The sequence below is a fragment of the Centroberyx gerrardi genome, chromosome 6 (genome assembly GCF_048128805.1).
Source record: "Centroberyx gerrardi isolate f3 chromosome 6, fCenGer3.hap1.cur.20231027, whole genome shotgun sequence".
Lineage (NCBI taxonomy): Eukaryota > Metazoa > Chordata > Actinopteri > Beryciformes > Berycidae > Centroberyx > Centroberyx gerrardi.
In genome coordinates, this window is record NC_136002.1 from 6,973,042 (window position 1) to 6,993,287 (window position 20,246).

At 47.6% G+C, this 20,246-nt stretch overlaps 1 protein-coding gene across 6 annotated transcripts in view; it reads left to right on the forward strand.

Moving 5' to 3' along the window:
• Nucleotides 1–19,755, forward strand: part of LOC139927485 (ephrin type-A receptor 4) — a 52,837-nt gene extending 33,082 nt beyond the window's left edge. Inside the window, exons 6-17 of one of the 6 annotated variants that reach the window (XM_071919642.2) lie at nt 4,209–4,333; nt 4,503–4,662; nt 5,786–5,897; nt 8,063–8,121; nt 8,632–8,745; nt 9,477–9,671; nt 13,373–13,434; nt 14,071–14,280; nt 14,405–14,554; nt 15,006–15,202; nt 17,678–17,836; nt 19,133–19,755. In XM_071919642.2, the coding sequence (XP_071775743.1) occupies nt 4,209–4,333; nt 4,503–4,662; nt 5,786–5,897; nt 8,063–8,121; nt 8,632–8,745; nt 9,477–9,671; nt 13,373–13,434; nt 14,071–14,280; nt 14,405–14,554; nt 15,006–15,202; nt 17,678–17,836; nt 19,133–19,247 (1,658 nt within the window). In that variant the 3' untranslated portion in view covers nt 19,248–19,755. Of the gene's footprint in view, nt 1–4,208; nt 4,334–4,502; nt 4,663–5,785; nt 5,898–8,062; nt 8,122–8,631; nt 8,746–9,434; nt 9,672–13,372; nt 13,435–14,070; nt 14,305–14,382; nt 14,555–15,005; nt 15,203–17,662; nt 17,837–19,132 lie in introns of all 6 variants that reach the window. The other 5 variants (XM_078284198.1, XM_071919638.2, XM_071919636.2 and 2 more) reach the window with 5 other exon arrangements.
• The last annotated feature ends 491 nt before the right edge of the window (nt 19,756–20,246 follow it).

Sequence of the window (20,246 nt, forward strand, 5' to 3'; positions counted from 1 at the left end):
ACATGAAGCTTGCAGCTGGAAACTCTGGAAGAGTGTGTGTCCGTGTGTGTGTGTGTGTGTTTGCACATGTGCATGACTCGACTGCGTGCTCGGTTGTGAGCGAGAAAATGTGTTACGTGGAATGTTTCTGAAAGTGTGTGTGAGCTGGACGAACTACATTTGCCTCTCCAACAATGTCCTCTATGTGTCTCTACGTGTGCGTGTCTCTAATTTGTGTGTGTGTGTGTGTGTGTGTGTGTGTGTGCGTGATAAGGAGAATAGCCCCAGACTGATTGGATTTCTCCCTGCTAATGCTCAGTAGGGGCTTTGGAAGCTCTGGTTTCAGCCGCTGGTAATCCAGCCAGTCATCTGCGGCTGTCCCTCTCTCTGTATCGCCTCCCCTCATCCAGACACCGTGGATTACACATTTATTATGATAGATTTATTAGGATTTATACACGCTGTGGAAAAGACACCCCCGCCACCGCCCTCCATAAAGTTCAGATTTCAGCTGGAGAGGAAGAAGTGGAGGAGAAAGGTTGGATGGGAAAAGTGTGCGTGTGTTTTTGTGGGAGAGTGAGGGGAAAATAGGTAGAAGTAGAGCGCAGAGCCGCATTGGGGGGCAAAAATTAAGACGTGCGAGCGCTATAGCATTTGATTGCATGTGCATGCATCTGTGACCGGGCATGTGTGTGTGTGTGTGTGCATATGAGGAGGTCAGATTCCACGTCGCACCATGAACAATTCGGCCATCGTAAATCAGCCGGGGTGTAACCCTTTCACCCGGACTGCATGAGGAAAAGGGGGGGGGGGGGATGTCCAGGCTTTGAACTGACCCCTGGCTGTAAATGGATGTTTTTTCCCCTTTATGGGATCAAGCACTTGTGTGTGTGTGTGTGAGAGAGAGAGAGAGAGAGAGAGAGAGAGAGAGAGAGAGAGAGAGACAGAGAGAGAGAGAGAGAGAGAGAGAGAGAGAGAGAGAGAGAGAGAGGTGTTTATGTCTCTATACAAAATACTTGGCAGGCGTATGTGTCTAGGAGTGAATTAGTGCATGAGAGAGTGTGTGTGGGCACGTCTGTCAGTACACATGTGTGTGAGTTTCCATCTCTTTGGCGAATCAGACAGACATGCGTGTGGAAACGCGTGGGGGTGGGGGGGTGGGGAGCAGGCTTTACAGACCGGAGGGAGGGGGGGATCTTGTACGGAGGAACCATTTTCTTGAGGCCCCGAAAAATGGCTCCCTCCTCGCCTATTTTTTCTTCCTCGACTCCAATCTGGCAACCAGGCTCCAATCTGGCAACCACATGTGCCCCCCCCCCCCCCCCCCCCCTCGTCTCCTTTAATGTCGGGACCGTAATCGACCGCATATTCTCGCGACCGCTCGGGCCGACCACAGCCGCTCCCCGCCGCCCGAATACCTCGCGACGAACATGTTCGCAAAGACAAACTCGCTCGTTCCACAAACTCTGTTTTTCATGCCGAGACAAAACCTCACAAACTCCTGCAGAAAAAACGGCCACACAAGCTCCGCTGCTCTCCGGGGATGGAGGGTTTTTCAAACCCGAACCCAAACCCGGGTCTCTTTGAGTGTGTGTGTGTGTGTGTGTCTCTCTCTGTCTCTCTGGCGTAACTCATTATAATGTATGCATAGGTAGTGTGATTGAGTTTTTTCGCTGTCTGTGTGAGATAATGGGAGTAGGTGTATGTTTTTCTGTGTGTATTTCCATCTGTCTGTTTGTGTAATGAGGTCCTTTGTGTTGCCGCATGTGTGTGTGTGTGTGTGTGTGTTTGTGTGTGTGTGAAAGAGTTTTTGGAGCACACTATTCTGAAATGAGATGAATATTCATTGCATCTACACTTATTATTCCACCAGCGTTTTAGCCCACACGTTCAGGAGGCGGTAAAAAATTACGGATCTGCCCCACATATTTAAATTCATCTACAGAGGTGCCAGCGAGTCTAGCATGGGCTTCTCCAAATCACAGCCTCAGGTTAAACTTTAATCTAGTCTGGATTGACATGTTAGTTTTAGGGTTGCGTCAGCTTTGTATGTACATGCGTGGCTTGATCGTGTGTGTGTGTATCTTGTAACTCGTCTGTGTATAATTTGGATTTCTGAGTAATATATCTTTTACAAGTCATAAAACCTTGGCCTTGATGGATCACTTAGTTGGTGTCCGCTCTGTTTTTAACCTCGCCGTCCTCCACGTATGGAACCTCAGAAGGGACCACTCAGAAAATCACTCATCTTTATCTTCGCATTAGCCCAGGGGAGAGAAAAAAAAAACGCAACAAGAGGAGCGTAACACGATTAAATCGCCATATCTGTCATCTTTGGAGGAAAGATGGATGTGTGGATTACCTAGGGGGAATGAGGGCCCGTGACCCCTCTGGGGGTTTTCTTTCGGAGCGGGAGCGTCCTCGGCCGGCCCCGTGGGGGCCTTCAAATTGGCTCTCGCTGCCGGGTAAGATTGATCAGAGGGATACAAATGGCCGCCGTCTAATTGTTTAACGGAGACGCAACACATTAGGCCAGCAGGATGACACAACCTTGGGCAAATCTATTTACCCAGACATGTCTGCATCCCTCTCCATCTCCATCTATCCCCCCGACCAATCCCAAACCCATTGCCTGCCCCCCCCGCCGCTTCACCCCGCTGAAACTCAATCCATCACTGGTGCTTGGATTCCAGGCCCGTTTGAACTCAATCCCTGACTAAAAGCCAGGTTTTGTTAGCGTTAGCATGAAGGCTAGCCTCCCTGGAGCCCCTGGTCAAAGGGAAGAGAATGTATATAATGTCATAGATAATCCAATCATAATCGGTGGACCGGGGAATCCCTCATTAATCATCCCACTGTAATTTTTTAAAAGGCAGATGGTCTGGAACGAGTAAGGTTACAGTACTGCTGAAGGCCAGAGGTCAAAGATTCACTTTTGTCTTTGTGAACTTCTAAGAGCCACAGGGAAACGCTAGCAGGCTGTTAGTGGAAATGGTTTTGTCTCTGCGCTGCTTTGTTCTCACTTTGAGGAGATGGGAGATGTGTGAGGTTGTTGCTTGGTTGTCGAGGGTAACACTAGACATTAGTAGTGCGTGTGTGAGGAACAGGGAAGGTGTTGGGGGTGGGGTGATGGCTGTTTCAGCTTTACAGGGACTTCAATTTCAGGCTGTTGTGGAGGCGAGAAGCAGGAAAGGGCTGTGTGTGTGTGTGTGTGTGTGTGTGTGTGTGTGTGTGTGTGTGTGTGTCCTCTTACGACGCCTTTAAAACTTGTTCCCATCTCTACCTGGGTTGTGTGTGTGCGTGTGTGTAGCACACATCAGCGTGCCTATTCGTTCCTCGCTCTATAACTCCATCTGGCCCACCCCATATATGCCTGTCTGCTCAAAACTGGATTCGAACACGAGTGCCTCGCTGTTTACGACAGTATCTCTTGTACGCCTATGGATTTCTCTTTGTAGTGTCGAGTGTGTGTATGACCCAATTTTAGTGTTGTCACACTCCCCGAAGATAGAGGTTTGATTTGTGCGGCGGTGACACGCGGGAGGGAGGGGAACGAGTGTAAGCCATTATCTGTGCTTTAACCTTCACATGTTAAAGGGGGCTGAGCGCAGATAGTGCGGCGGCTTGAAATATGGCCTCATTATCAGCTGCTGTAGAAAGGGCTTTGAGATAAGATCGCTCACTGGAGCTTTAATGAAAACCAATTGATTTGCTCCCTTGAAGACAAAAAAAAAAAAAGGCGAGGCGTCGAGCTCATTTTGAGGTTTCCGAGGCGGACTTCGTAGCGGCGCACGGTTTCCCAGGGTGACCTGGGAATGTGCAGAAAATGAAGTTAGACATTATTTTGCCAGCTTGTAGGAAAAGTGGCTCAGGCGCTCGCGTCAGCCGAGGGGAAATTGGATCAGTTTTATGGATGCCAACCATTGGTTCAGAAATAGAGTATTGCCATACACTCCATGGCAATTTAGCTGTGTGGCCGTATAGCTATATAACGCCTCAGCTTTTGAATGGAAGCCAAGCTCAAAGACAAATGGAAGTGATTGCCTTGTGGCCTGGCCCACTGTTTGACTTTCTCAGCAGGAGCAAAGAGTAGGGGATTTAGGAGAGCAACAAAAAACAGACTTGGTGTCTCCAAGTCTGAGAACAACATGGAGCACCGGGAGACAGCAGTGGGCTAAAATTGCTTTCCTTCTTTTTTTTTTTCCCTCTTTCTTTGATCCACTAACTAGCTCCCTCCCCAGTGACTTCCATCCAGGCGAAGGACATCACAAGACACACCATCTCCCTGGCCTGGCAGCAACCTGAGAGAGCCAACGGAGTCATCCTGGAGTACGAGGTCAAATACTACGAGAAGGTGAGGGGCCTCATGGGAAATGTAGTTTCGACGGAATAATCCAACAAAATTCCCAAAATAGCGATACAGCAAGTGAATTATTCTTTTGAAAATGATGTTTTCAGTTCAAAGACGTTTGAACCAACCAAGAAAACCACATCTCACCACATCTCTCTCTCTCTCTATTCAGGACCAGAATGAGAGGAGCTACAGGATCATAAAAACCTCGTCCAGGAACACCGACATCAAGGGCCTCACCCCCCTCACCTCCTACGTGTTTCACGTGCGCGCCCGCACGGCGGCCGGCTACGGGGACTTCAGCACCCCGTTTGAGTTCATGACCAACTCCGGTGAGCAACTCCGCTCGGCTCGCACTGATGACATCATCGCACTGCAGAGCGAGCGGGGCGCCTCGCCAGCTTTATCGCCCCCGCTTCTGCAAAATCCTGCAATGATAGCATCTTTTACGAGTTTGTCTCTTTCATTGTAGAGTCATTAATCAAAATAGCTGTTGTCTATAAAAGATAAATGATATTGTGCTCCAGCACCTGACTGGAAACTTGAATAGCCTGCATTCTCCAAGTTGCAATGAATCTCAGCGGATGTGCCAGCTAGGGCTCGACCGATATGGGTTTTTGAAGAATGATACCAGTACCGATACTTTTGGATTGAAGCTGCTGATAGATTATTTTTTTTGCTGTTAGTCATCTTTAAATTTTTTCATTCTCATGTTAAAAAATTACAATTATTCAGTGTTTCCCCAGGTTTTATGCTGTGGAAATTAGGCCATGGGACACTAAAACTCTCCACTGAAACCCAGGATAACAACAACAATGCATGCTTGTGTGGAATCAGATCAAAATGTCACATTAGAATTAATTCAGGTTAAAGTCTTCCCATAGACAACCAGTAATATATAAAAGGCCAATGTCAGCCTAACTCTAATGCCAGCTTTTACTAAACTTTCAATAGTACTTTTTCTAAACATCTCTGACATTGATATCACATTTGATATCACATGTCAGATTATAATTCAGCGACGGCCCGTAGGCCCAGGTGTCCCCTTTGTAATGCAGATGGGGGACAGCGGCGCATGATAATGACACGGTCAAGCACACATCCTAATGGGACACCATTGTCTCTCGATGGAGCACGCCAAACACAGGACTTTATAGGGGGGGGGGTCGTAAAAAGGAGGGATAGGCAACGAGGGCAAACATAGGGAGAGACAGAGCGAGAGAGGAAGAGAGTAATGGAGGAAGGGAGGAAGAGGGAGGGAGGTCAATGACTTTGACAAACAAGAGAGTGTACACTGGTTCTTTCATGTGCGGCGACTCGATCGAGCGCGATGATATTGACTTTGCTCTTTGTCTCTGTCCAACATTCCCTCCCTGTTTTTTTCGCCCTCTTCCTTATCAACCTTTCTCTCTCTCTCTCTCTCTCTTTCTCTCTCTCTCTCTCTTTCTCCCACAGTGCCGGCTCCTATTATCGGCGACGGGACCAACTCGACAGTGTTGCTGGTGTCGGTGGTGGGCAGCGTGGTCCTCCTCATCATCCTCATCAGCGCTTTCGTCATCAGCCGCAGGTGAGCTTCATCCCTCTTCATCTTCACCTCTCTCTCTCCTCCCTCTCTCCCTCTCCCTTCTGCTTTCTGTCTCTCTCTCTTTCCTCCGAGATGAGGAATGTCTTGCTTAGCGGCGGGAAAAGTAGCTGTCACATGTCGGAGATGGACGGTCGTGCACACACACACACACACACACACATGCACACACACACACACACACACACACACACACACCCCGAGCCAGACAGCCAGTGCACCACGCGTGTCGGTTGAGTGATGACTCGCCACACCGGAGCCGTGATTGACAGCCCCGACAGCTGAAGAGATGCAATCAGCGACCCCGCGCTCCCTCTCCACTCCATCCGTCCCCGCTTCTCCTCCTCCCATCCCTCCATCCCTCCATCCCTCCCTCCGTCTCTCAGCTTGTGGCCGTAATCCCAGCCCGCCGGTTATTTTCTCCTGCTGCGAAGTGCTGACCACCGTGAAGAGAATGAGCGAGAGAGAGAGGGAGGGAGAGATAGGGGGGTGGACAATAAGATAGCGGGCAATGAAAAGTAAGAGATAGAATACAGAAGAGAGAGAGAGAGAGAGAGAGAGAGAGAAGGAGAGAGAGAGAGGCAGCAGGTGGATTTGCAGTGACCCAATCTCAGGGTGTTAACCAGCGAGCAGGACAAAGCACCGTCACACAGATGGGATTACATGCAGATGGGGCTCCCTCACCTCAGGGTTTTTTACAACGTTCCCTGTGTGTGTGTGTGTGTGTGTGTGTGTGTGCACCTCTTTATATGGAAAAAATGATTGTTTTCATGTGTGTAGTGGCACTGGGGGAGGGGGGGCTGTCGGTTCCTGTGTTTGTGTTTGCGTGTGTGTGTTAAGCCCTCTATGTGTGTGTGTGTGTGTGTGCGTGTGTGTGTGTGTGCCTCTTCACGCGGAAAAAAAAATCATAGCTTGCATGTGTGTAGTGGTGTTGAGGATAATGGGGAGTGAAGGGGCTTGTTGATTGTGTGTGTGTTCATGTGTGCCGATTCCCGTGTGCGTATGCGCATTCGCCCCTGTGTGTTGCTTCCTCTGTGTGTGTGTGTGTGTGTGTGTGTCCTCTGTTTGCATGTGATTGCCTCTCTCCCCAGCCAAGCAGGTGGTTGTCTCTGGGCTTTTTTATATGCATGCGACGGCCACTGTCATTGTGCTGCCGCGGCCGTCCGGTGATTGAGGGGAGGGGCTGTAATCACGCAGCCGTTTACCATCATTACACAACCAGAGCGGGACAATGTCTCGCACATCTGGTCATCTCCACCGCTGACCCCCGCACATCAATACAAGCACCGGTGTCCGCCTGTTGAGGGACTTGGGAGGGGGATTTTAGTGCATCGTCTCGAGGTCCCAATTTTACATCTTGTATACCTTCCTGCCTTCTCTTCCTTCCCTTCCCTTCCCTTCTCTTGTGTTCTTGCTATGCCTGATGCCCTTAAGAAACCTTCTACAGTCACATTTGTGGTTTGGAACATCTGGAATTACTCTTCGCATGTAAAAAAAGTTTCATAACCCTTTTAATGAACGAATGACGTAAAAATGTCAAAATGCTAAGATGTCAATGGGGGAAATTAGCCAGATGTTCTCAAATTATTAGGAGTTTGCAGTTTGGTAACATGGGTGTCAATTTGGTGTGGCAGTTGCCATGTTTTAGTGAATCCAAATTTGATCTTGTAGTTTTTATCCTTCACTTAACTAAGAGCAACGATCAAGCAAAAAAAAATGCCAGAAATCTATTTGGAATATTTGGTCATATTTAAAAAAGAAAATCATATCAGGGGATTATTTAGGACAAATGTTCCATCTAAACTGATATTTTGGTGGCTTACATCTAATAATTTATCATATCAATTAAATTATGATCTTGTCAGTCATCAGTCATTGCTCCAACTGTTCCCCAAAATTTAGTTGATAAATTTAGTTGATATATAAGCAGGTTTGGAGGTTTCGGTGGCAAATCATATAAGATGGAGGGACTTAGCTTTGGTTTTACTGAATTGACACCCCTGTTTGGAAACATTATTTTTTTTAAATGCAGGAGACAGATGCTGTGCTTTTCATTTCGACACACACTTTCCAGTTTCTGACATGTGAAATATTAATTCCACATCTGCCGCTGTCCCTCCAACTGACCGTCCTGCTGTTTTTGCCCCCAGAAGGAGTAAGTACAGCAAGGCCAAGCAGGACTCTGACGAGGAGAAGCACTTACACCAAGGTAACTCACGGTTAGCATTACACCAACGCATGCTGTAATTGAAAAACATTAGTGCAGTCAGGTGCGTTCATGTGAATGCACCCAAAACCGCAAATGAAGCTCATGAAATGGAGGGGAGGGAAAAAAAACCAACTTGTTTTGAAGTTAATGTTTTTGCATTTTAACGTTCTCCAAACACCTCATTATCAAGTCATCAGCATCGTTATTTGCGTGCCGCAGAAAATTCAAGTTAATGAGCTCCATCTTCACCCGAGTCAGCGATAGTGACATGAAAAGCAATAAGAGTCAGAGTGGAAGTTGAATAGGGGTACGGAGAGAAGAAAGCAGGAGGAGGAGGAGAGGCTCCACAGAGGAAGGCGGTATAGCCCGCAGCATGATGGAAATAAAGAACAGATGGGGTGTACTTGCCGGAATGAATTAACCTTCATTTTTTCACTCCCCTCTTTCTTTCTCTCTCTCTTTCTCTCTCTTTCGTTCTTCCCTCCTTCCTTCCTTCCCTCCCTCTCTCAGGAGTGAGGATATACGTCGACCCCTTTACCTACGAGGACCCCAACCAAGCCGTCCGCGAATTTGCCAAAGAGATCGACGCCTCCTGTATCAAGATTGAGAAAGTTATTGGTATTGGTGAGTCATTTTTTCATCACTGGTGATATAAATGCAGAGTTTTGGCTCGATGGGTAGAGCAAGGCATTAACACTGCCAGTGTTAATGTGAGGTACTTTGGATAAAAGCATCCACCAAATGGCATATCCTATTATCAGTTTCATACAAATTTTCTGCTGTCAGCATTGGTGTGTGTGTGTGTGCACTCGTGTGTGTGTGTGTGCTTCAGGAGAATAAAGAGAACACTGTTTTCCCGGACAATAACATTTGGGCTGCCTCTGGAGAGGTCAACTGGTTAAAAACGAAAAAAAAAACAAAAAAAAACAACACAGAGCTAAATACGTTGTCCCTGCTATTCCTGTGGCCAGGAAAAGTCATCCAATGACAAAATAATAAAGAGAAAGAATCAATATCCATTTCCCCTCTCTCTCTGCTCCGCTGGGGAAGGGGGGCGGGAGGGGGGGGGGATTAGAGACCCGGATCAATGATTAAAGTGGACCCCTTCTAACATGTACACACACACACACACACACACACACACACACACACACACAGACGCACGTACAAATACTCCAAGTGTGCAGCCAACCTTCCACACACCTACTCCCTTCTCATTTTTGATTTATGGCTTATGCACCGTAGTATCAAAGTGCTTGCATGTGTTACACTATGGATCATGTGTGTGTATCGTTCCACGTATTCAATCTGAGCGTGCGTGTGTGTGTGTGTGTGTGTGTGTGTGTGTGCTCCAGGCGAGTTCGGCGAGGTGTGCAGCGGCCGTCTGAAGATGCCGGGCAAGAGGGAGATCTGCGTGGCCATCAAGACGCTGAAGGCCGGCTACACCGACAAGCAGAGGCGGGACTTCTTGTCCGAGGCCAGCATCATGGGACAGTTCGACCACCCCAACATCATCCACCTGGAGGGCGTGGTCACCAAATGTATGTCCGGCCTCCGATTTTTGTTTTTGTGAAATGAGTCGATAGAAAATAGAGTTTGGTTTTTGTGAAATGAGTTTTGTTTTTGCGGTGTAATTCTCTTGCCGTTCGAAATTATTTCTGGGACAAGAAATTGCTACAGGATAAGCGCACAAATCCTTAACTCAACACAGACACACACACACACACACACACACACACACACACATACACAGAAACTATTATAATATAATAACACAGAGAGGACGTTCACCTCCGCTGTCCCCTTTCCCCAAAAAAAACATAACGATAAATCATTACAAACCACGTCTGCGGTTTTGGGTGACTTTGGAGAAGGGTGAGTGTAGGGGCGCTCCCATCACTGTTACTCTGAGGTATGTGTGTGTGTGTGTGTGTGTGCGCACTGTCCGCTGTGTGTGTTTAAATGCCTTTGGCCATATATCTCTCTCCCTCTCTCTCTCTCTATATATATATATATAAAGATATATGCCTGCTTGGGTTGCATATGTTCCAGGATGTCTGTATTCGCATGTGTGCTTGTATCCGTGCACGTGTGTGTGTGTGTGTGTGTGCTGTCCGGACGTCCCATCCGGGGTATCCCCAGGTGGGCTTTGTCCAGATGGAAGGGGTCCGCTGGTGGTAGAGGGGGGGGTGGAGGTGGAGGTAGCTGGGTAGTAGTGGGGGTCTAATGGGTCCAGAAACAGGCCCTGTAGCCCAGCGCTGGGCTCATTAATCATGGTGTCAGCTGTAAATGTGTTTGGGGTTAGGGAGTGATACCCTATCCCTCCTCTATCTGCTGCTGCATGGCCACAAAACACCAGCCAAATCCCTCTCTCTCTCTCTCTCTCTCTCTCTCTCTCTGCCCTTGGCACTCTCTCTCTCCTCTCTCTCATACCTTTCACACCTTCCCCCAATGCTATTTGTTAGGATGGAGGTGTGTGTGTGTGTGTGTGTGTGTGTGTGTGTGTGGTTGTCTTGTCGGCGGGCGTCGGTGTCCGCGCGCCTTTGATTATACGCATGTGTGTGTGAGTGTTACCATAGCTGATGGCTTGGCTCGGCTCGGCTAGATGGATGAACTGCCTTAATGTGTCGTGACAGAACAGCCGAGGCCTATCTGTGCTCAACCGTGCTGGATAACACCGTCTCTCTGTTTGTCTCTCTCGTACACACACTCGCATACACGCTCACACACACACACACGTACACATTTAGCCCTGCCAGAGAGCTGGAAGTGAACAGCAGCGCGGGCACAATTGCTTATCACCTATCACACCTCTCGCCACGGGGGGGAGGGGGGAGACCCCGTCCGACCGCGGAGAGACGGAGTGAGGACGACAGACACAGAGAGAGAGAAGGAAGACGGATGGACGGGAGGAAGGAAAAGAAATTGGAGACGAGCAGGAAGAGAGAGAGAGGGGAGGGGAGGGCGCGGATAGAGACGTAAGGAAGAGGAAGAGACGGGGAAGCGGTTAGGAGCTGATAGATTAGAGGAAAGACAGAGAACAACAGCGGGGACGAGAGGAGAGAAAGCGGGGGGGGGGGGGGGGGGGGTTGGAGTGAACCGGAGGCTGGAAAAGAAACAGATCGAGAGAGAGCGAGATGGAGGAGAAGCAAATGAGCTACGGAGCAGTGACGGGAGCCGACATGAAAAGGATAGCGAGCCGAAGCAAGAAGGGCATCCAATATCTCCCCCCCCCCCCCCCCCCCCTCCCCTCCACACTTACTTCTGAGAGCTTGACACAAGGTTTGGAGCAATTAGTCCTTCACACTTGAGTGTGTCGGTGGAATCTATTAAAAATCCATTATTTGAATTGCACTTTTTTTTCCCCCCCATTACAATCAAGTTAAAAGGGACTCTCTCAATCTGGCCTCACTTTGCTGGCATGTCCAACAGAGCCAATTAAGACTTATTAATTATTGAGGGACTCTAAATAGGCACTAAAATACATAAATGTGCAAAAATCTCTGGCTGAGTTCGGCCGGCTGCGGTCCGCCATTCCTAAACTCTTATTTAGGCTTCTATTACGTCACTGTGTAATTAAAATCTAGCCTTCATTAGCGCCTAAAATCGGACGCAATACGTTTTAACGGCTCATTTACATAAGGTAAGCGCCTGCTAATTTCAGAAAGATCCGCTTTTAAAAAGGGAGGGCCGAGCCGGAGCTTTGTTCGCCGCGAACGCTGGGGGCCTCCCGACAGCGTTAGCCCAGCGTTGTCCCCCTGTTGCGCTTTCCCCCTCGGCCCCCGTTTTGTTGGCAGGTGATAATCGGCCCACTGGCGGGGCCCTCGCCCAGAGTTCATTGCCAAAGGCGGCGGGGCGTATTCAGTAAACAAGGAATTAGCATGCAAATGGGCTGGGAGGAAGAGGGCGGGGCTGGGAAGGCGAGAGTTTGGGGTCGCAGGTCAGACGCTCCTCAGACTTGATTGGGGAGCTGTCAATCACCGGCGGCCCCGGGGCAGAGGCGTGGGACAAAGGGGAACAAAGATGGCTGACAAAGAGGGCCTCCGCTCTCCGCCGAGTTTAACTCCACTTCCTCTTCTCGGGGCAGCGCCGGAGCGCCCCGTAATTAATGGAGTGCCAATCACGCGGCGGGTAAGGCGCTGACTGACGGCCTCTTGGCACGGCCGGCGGCCTGCCGGAGTGGAGGAACTTCACCTTCCAGACCTCAGCTGCCAGCCGCTCCGCTCTCTGCTGCTATAGGCATCCTGCTAGAGCACACTGGAGCTTTTTACAAAAAGCCTCCCCCTCCAGCCAGTAGGTTTAATTCAGCACTTCTCTTAAGCGACATAATCTTCTAAATCTACCTTAATCGCGCCACTCCAAATGGAACGTAAGGGAAACCGCCGTCCTAGGGAGGGAATTTGCGGCGCTTTTTTCGGCATGTGTTGTTGCCATGGCTGGTTAGGCACCATCTTGCTGGCGCTATGGGACAAAAACAAGCCGCCCTCCCTCCCTTCTCCTTATTTTTTCTCTCCCTCTCTCTCTCTCATCCCCCTCCATCCCCCCCTGTCCTAAGAGACAAAGACAGACAGAGACCCACCAGGGAATGTCCACCCTCCCCACTGCCTCTCCCCCCCCCCCCCCCCTCCCAGCTCAGATAAAGACACAGACGCTCCCCCAAGAGAGAGAGGGAGAGAGGGGGAAAGACAGAGGGATGGGGTGAGAAAGGCCAGAGAGGAGTGGCAGGGATGGGGAAAGGAGAGAGAAAGAGAGTATGAGAGAGGGGAGAGAGAGAGAGAGGAAAAAAAAGAAAGGGATAGAGAGAGAAACTAGCGGGAGAGTGACAGATGCGTGGAAAGTTGGCAGAGGAGAACGGGGGCAAAGGGACAGTGAGTGACACAAATAGCGAGTTAGAGGGATTCTGGGTGCGTGACTGTGATGAGACTGGATAATGCGGCCAACGTCAGTGCATATTTGCATACACAGAAGATGTGTGTGTGTGTGTGTGCGCGCTGGTGTTTTGTTTCAGTGGAGATGCCTTTGCATGTGCAGGGAAAGTGGGGGGGACGTCAGGGCAACCGTAACACTGAGCTAATTAAATCACCACAGGACAGAGATGGATGGCCTAACACACACACACACACACACATTCCCCCGAGAGCCCCCCGCTGCGCTGGGCTGTGATGTGCATCGTTTACCTCCATAATCATCTGCCTTTCATTCTCTCACTCTCACTCACTCTCTCTCTCTCTGTTTTTCTCTCTTTCTCTAGGTAAGCCAGTGATGATTATCACAGAGTACATGGAAAACGGATCGCTGGATGCATTCCTGAGGGTCAGTCATGCGTTTCTGTCTGTGCACATGTGTGTGTGTATGCGTGTGTGTGTGTGTGCGATAGGCGTGCAACTGTAGCGTGCTGATCCCATCTTATCTCAGTAATGTTATCCACCCAAATTACAAGCGCTCATTCAAAAACATTCTCCCAAATCTTGATCCGCTCTTTGATCAACTTACTGTTTTCCAACAAGGAAACTGGCGCTGGTTTCACCTCTGTGTTTCCACTGTTTAGTGCACTATAGTGGTATGCTAATGCTTTTGAGATGATGCTAAGCTAGTGTGTACAATCCACTAAACATACATAATGTGCTAAAGCATTAGAGTGGACCATAAGGAAATAAAAAACACTGAAGACATAAAGGTGGAAGTGTCAACAATCTTGATCAAAAACCTTAGGTATAAGTTTTCTTACATTTGTTCTTAAAAATCCTTAATTATTAGAATTTTACATATCAGGTACATACTTACAGGTACATACTCCATAGTTTGAAGTAAAAGTTTGTTTGTATCTGTAGTCGTTTTTGAATGTTAAACACAAGAAATGTAGGATATTTTTTAGAAGATTTGAGAAGCAAAACCTACTGCCATGATTATTTTTTAGTCAATTTCTCCGGGTTTTTTTTCCTCCTGCAGAAGAACGACGGGCGCTTCACGGTGATTCAGCTGGTGGGCATCCTGCGCGGCATCGCCTCGGGCATGAAGTACCTGTCAGACATGAGCTACGTTCACCGCGACCTGGCGGCGCGCAACATCCTGGTCAACAGCAACCTGGTGTGCAAGGTGTCCGACTTCGGCATGTCGCGAGTCCTGGAGGACGACCCCGAGGCTGCGTACACCACCAGGGTGAGTGTGTGTGTATGTGTGTGTGTGTGTGTGTGTGTGTTACGGAGCCAGTGGTCTGTGTGCGTGTCACCTTCCTTGTCCGCTCTGTCCACTTTCATTAACTCAATCTGCCTGTCAATTACAGGGAGGGAAGATCCCCATCCGCTGGACGGCCCCGGAGGCCATCGCCTACAGAAAGTTCACCTCGGCCAGCGACGTGTGGAGCTACGGCATCGTCATGTGGGAAGTGATGTCATACGGCGAGCGGCCATACTGGGACATGAGCAACCAGGACGTAAGTCATGACAGATGGATTTAAAGACAGACAATCATAAACAATATATGGGATGAATTAGGGCGGTAACAATAATTCCCAGTCTCGTGGATTGTTGATCATTTTTAAAACATCCTCCATCATTTTAACTCGGTTACACAAATTGCCTTCAGCAGTGATAAAACGTGATCAATGTATTCCCATTTATCTTTATACAATGCATTGCCATTTCTAGTGTCACTGATGATGATAAAGAATGGAATTTATGCACGGCCAAATATCTTGACTAGGTGATTAAAAATTAAGCTACGGTAATAAAATGAGTGAAAAGAAAACAACAAAACTGGAATCATACCCCCTGTTTTTTTTTGTTTTTTATTTCAATCCTGCTCTCATTCAAGCCCATAGCTAACTAAGGATAACCACTGTGACTTAGAACATGCATTGACCCCCCTACCCTTCCTCCCTCCAGGTGATCAAGGCTATTGACGAGGGCTACCGGCTGCCCCCGCCCATGGACTGCCCCGTGGCACTCCACCAGCTCATGCTGGACTGCTGGCAGAGAGAGAGGGCCGACCGGCCAAAGTTCGGACAGATCGTCAACATGCTGGACAAGCTGATCCGCAACCCCAACACCCTGAAGAGGACCGGGGGAGAGACCGCCGTCAGGTGAGAGGGCTTCTGGACAGAGGGGGGGACGCAAAGGATATGACATCGATTTGACGTGGATGCCCAGTTTTGTTTTGTACGAAAACAGGGAGTCCAGACAGGGAAAGTCAGGGAATTTGATAAATTCTCTGAGAAAGTTTCACAAATGGGTCACTTTACAGGAATACAGCAGAATGTATTTTCCAACTTGTTTCACACATTCATTGCATTAGATGTATTTCAGGCCATCTGTAGTGGAAACCAGACTGTTCTCCCCTTTAGAAAAACAACATGAACAAACCAGGAAGGAAGAACAGTTTTAAATCATGGAATTTTACATCAGGGCCATAGTATATTAATGTACCTACAAAGTACATTAATAATGTATTTTATGCCAATATGTCTTTTTAGTAACATGTATGTTGTCCCAAACTAGACTCATAGATGTGTTGAAAATGGCACATACATCTACTCATCAGCTGTACTCGTCAGCAAAATGCACGCTATATTCTACCCCACACACACACATATACACACTCTCCTACTCTCTCTGGTATTTACACTCACCATTAAACGTTATCCACCAGTAACGTGCCGTTATATTCAGCACAAACACCTTCCGTAATGGATTTTCTGCAAACCGGCCTTAATGGTGCTGTACGCTGAGGAATGTCCCGGTCTAACAGAGAGGAGAGTTACGACGTAACGCCGAGTTAAAAACAAACATGACCTTACAGCGCCGACGCCATTACTCTGGAGCGGCTGAACGTGTTAAGAATGACCTACGCGTGTTTACAGACTCGACGCAGGCCGGTGGGAGTCTGTTTTAGTTTAACGAGTGTGTGAGCGCGCAACGGGCACACACACACGCGCTCACCTAATGGGACACAGAAAGAGCGAGAGGGGAGTCCTTGCGGAGTAATTAGCAGAACTGAATCCTATAAATGCAGCTTTCACAGTTATAGGAGGGAAGGGGTAGTGTGTGTGCGTGTGTGTGTGTGTGAGAAAAGAGAGTCCCTATATATAATCTTTTCCACCTACTGAGTAGGGATCGCTTATTAAGGGGTTTGACATCCTGTTCTCACACTTCAACTCAACATCCTTTTAGAAAGAGAGAACGATAGAGAGAGAGAGATAGAGAGAGAGGGAGGAAGAGAGAGAGTCAGCCGAGCGGGACGAGACCTCCACTGAGCACGCCCAGTGCCTCGCGTCAGACTCGCTGGCCCCATGTAAATGTTTCATGGCCGACAGCGCCGCTGCGAAGCAACGCTCGGAAGAAAGGAGGGACGGAAAACTAAAAGAAATTAGTGGGGAAAAAAAAAAAAAAAAAGGAGGAGGTAATTCTGTCAGCGTGTCAGGGCCGAACGTGCGCTGATGAATATCTGAACGCGAGGGGGAACTGAAGTTCACTGGAGTGTGCGCGGGCCCGGTTTTGTTTTTAAATAAGGATTAACTAACTGTGTCGGTGACACCCGGGAGGAACCGTGTTTGACTTGGCGTGGTTTCTGGTAGGACCAATAAAAAGGGGGGGGGGGGACTGAATCTGACAGATCTGCTGATTCCATCAAGGAGAAGGAGAGAGAGAGAGAGAGAAATGTACCATGGTTCACTTTATAGCTTGTGGGTAGCTCTCTGTCATCGCACAAGGTTTATGTGTCATGCCCCTCTGATACTGTACCACACCATCACAGTCAGGTGCGGGAAAACTCCAGTTCCCATAAGGCCAGGGGGCATGCTGTCACCCCCTCCGCCTGGGGTTTGGTATTAATTGGTCCATCTCGCTGTAGCTGTCATGTATGAATGACATGCCAGACGGTGTAAGAGAGCGGATCATTGCCGCTACAAGCCAAAGGCACTTAAGCGGACGATGATTTTTTACTGTCTATTTGCACGGACTGATGGACACATCATGGTTTTGGGCTAAAGCTCGAGCAAAACTTCCTATTGCAGGCTGGATGCCATAATGAAGCACAGCAGCATCCCAGAAAATATACACTGAAAACCTGCATCCACCTAAATATCTTTCTGATATCAGTTCAGATATGTTTTAATATGAATTTTGACCATGGCATAATATCAGATTGTGAAAATGTTGTGCTTTTTTGGGTTGACGTTGAAACTCCTGCACGTCGCCGTCAGTCAATTGCATGCTGGGATGCATGCTGGGATTTCAGGTGTATAACTGACAATCAATGCAACAGTGGAATAAGTTTCCATTACTACATCACCAAAAATTACAAGCAACCAAAAGGAGTGCAAAGGTCAGAGCAATAGTGATTCCTGTGACCATAGAATGATCCTCTAAGAGCGAGTGATAGGAAAAGGAATGGAATAAGAGGAAAAAAGAGAGATAGAAGGGTTTTTTAGGGTTGAACAGACCCAGAAAATGAGAGAACAATGGCTCAGTGTGTCATTATTCTGATTATACTAACATGTATTCCTCTCTACTCCTCTTCTGCTTCCATCCATCTCCTCCTCCTCCTCCTCCTCCTCCAGGCCCAACACCACCCTGCTGGAGCCGGCGAGCCCCGAGGCGTCCTCGGCTGTGGGCTCGGTGGAGGACTGGCTGCAGGCCATCGGCATGGAGAGATACAGCGACAACTTCACCGCGGCCGGCTACACCACTCCGGAGGCCGTGGTCCACATGACACAGGAGTGAGTAGGAGAGGGAGAGAGGGAGGGAGGGAAGGGGGGAAGAGGAATATGAGAGAGGAGGGGAATACACAGAAAGGGCAGAGGAAGAATGAGTGAGAGAGTCAACACTGCAAAAAAGTCATTTAGTTTTATATTCAGCCTTAAAATATGCTTTTTCTTAAAACTAGTGACACATTTATTTTGTGAGTTTTACTAGAAGCAAGGCAGAATAAGGCAGATCACTACACAAGTATCAAGAAAATTGATACTTCAATCAAGCAAATTCCTAAAATATACCTTAAGTGAAATTAACTCATCCCATGGACAGATTTTTTCACTTGTTTTAAAAAAATATAGATATTTTATCGCTCAATACTATACTATTTTACTTGTTAAGATGGATTTTTCTGGCAGTGAAGGAGGGCAAAAGATAATGTACATTTATATTCAGCTGTTCAACTGTTACACTGAAAAAAACGTCAGGCCTGGCAAGTATCCACACTTACTTCAGGATATTTTTAGTCTTACTATCTCACTGCACTGGCAGATAATTTTGCTGATTTCAATAAATTCCACTTGACTTGTCCATATGACTTTTTTAAGAAATAATCACAAAACTAGGAATTAAATCTGAAGGGTTTTGAAGACGTAAAAGGCTTGTTTTTTTAAGGCTTTGAAGCAAATGTTTTGAATCAAGTTAAATCACTCTAAAAAAGTTAAATTGTTGACTTTTTGAAGCAAATGTTTTGAAACAAGTTAAATCACTCTAAAAAAGTTAAATTGTTGACTTTTTGAAGCAAATGTTTTGAAACAAGTTAAATCATTCTGAAAAAAAGTTTAACTTGTTGACTTTTTGAAGCAAATGTCTTGAAACAGGTTAAATCACTCTAAAAATGTTTAACTTGTTGACTTTTTGAAGCAAATTTCTTGAAACAAGTTAAATCAAAAAAGTTGAACTCATTGAGATGTAGTGCAGTGAGATCATTTGACTAAAAACCCCTTACCACCTTGCCAATCATGTCATTTTTTTTGCAGTGTATACATGTGTTAAATATCTCTTCCATATTTCTCTACTTATCTGCCTCCATCACATGGCTGTAATGTTTTTATTTCTAACCTATCAAGATTACTAGGATTAGGATTGCTGTGTTGGCAAGTTGAATTCCTCCTGCAGCAGTTAAAGCGTCAGGCTGGTTTCCACTGGAAGGCTGTAAAAGCCATCATGTGGATCAGGCCTCCATCACTCAGCTGGCTGCGTTTGTTGTTGTTGTCCCCGGTCCTAAATGGCTGCTTTCCCCCCTCTTGTTGTCCTTCCAGGGACATGGCTCGCATCGGCATCTCCTCGGCGGCGCACCAGAACAAGATCCTGACCAGCGTCCAGGGAATGCTGTCCCAAATGCAACAGATGCAAGGCAGAATGGTTCCCGTCTGAGAGATTTAAAACAAAGCAAAAATGGAAGGAAAAGGAAGCGAAGCGACTTCATTTCTTATGAAAAAAATAAATAAATAACAAAAAAGATTAAATATAAAAAAAAGAGACAAATAAACTATGAAGAAATAGTTTACCTCATCCATGCACTTTAAATTGGATCTAAAAGAAAAAGAAGACGACGAAGAAGAAGAAGAAAAAAGTGGTGAAAATGGCACTTTTTTTTTTAATCAGACCTTTACCTTGCCCTTTTTTTTTTGTTGTTGTTGTGGAACGGGATACTTCTGTCTGCGGCGTTTAGGGATGGATGGACGGACGGATGGAAAAGTGCTTCCGAGAGGCCAATCTGGAGTGCCTTCAACGGTCTGGAAGGAAAAGCGAGGGAAGGGGGAACCGTACCTTTCCTCCTCCTCTCGGGCAGAGTGTTGTTTCTGGAACTTTCTTTCTGGAATAATCCGCGGAGCAGACTTTTTTGATTTCCTGTGACTGTGTTTATTGTATATGAATTGTTTCTGTGGGACTCGCGGGCCGCCCCGGCTGCCATTGTTCTCTCTCTCGGCTGGATCTGTTTGCTATCCGACGGACAAAATGGAGGATCCCGGCCGTCAGATATAAACAGTGAATCTCTGAGAGGTTGAGGGTTGGATTCCGAGGGGAGACGCAGCCGTGCGGGGAGGGCTTGTTTTGAGGAGGTTCTTGTGTTTTCGCTCTGTTCTGCCTTGTTTTTGTCCCAGAACGGTGTGTTTTGTTGCCCTCAGGACGTTGCCAAGAATGTCTTTGATCTTCCAGAGGAGCGTTCCCACCCCCACCCCTCGTCCTCCACAAAATGCCCTCCCGCACCTCTCCTAAACATTCGATTTGGATTCTTCCATTCATCTTCCCATCTGAATCAAAAGCCCACCCCCGCACACCCCTACCCCCCACCCCCCCTCCTCCTTGCAGGAGCTACCAGCTGTTCCTCCCCACTTTTGATGGACAGCTGTTTGGACCAGTTGAATTGGC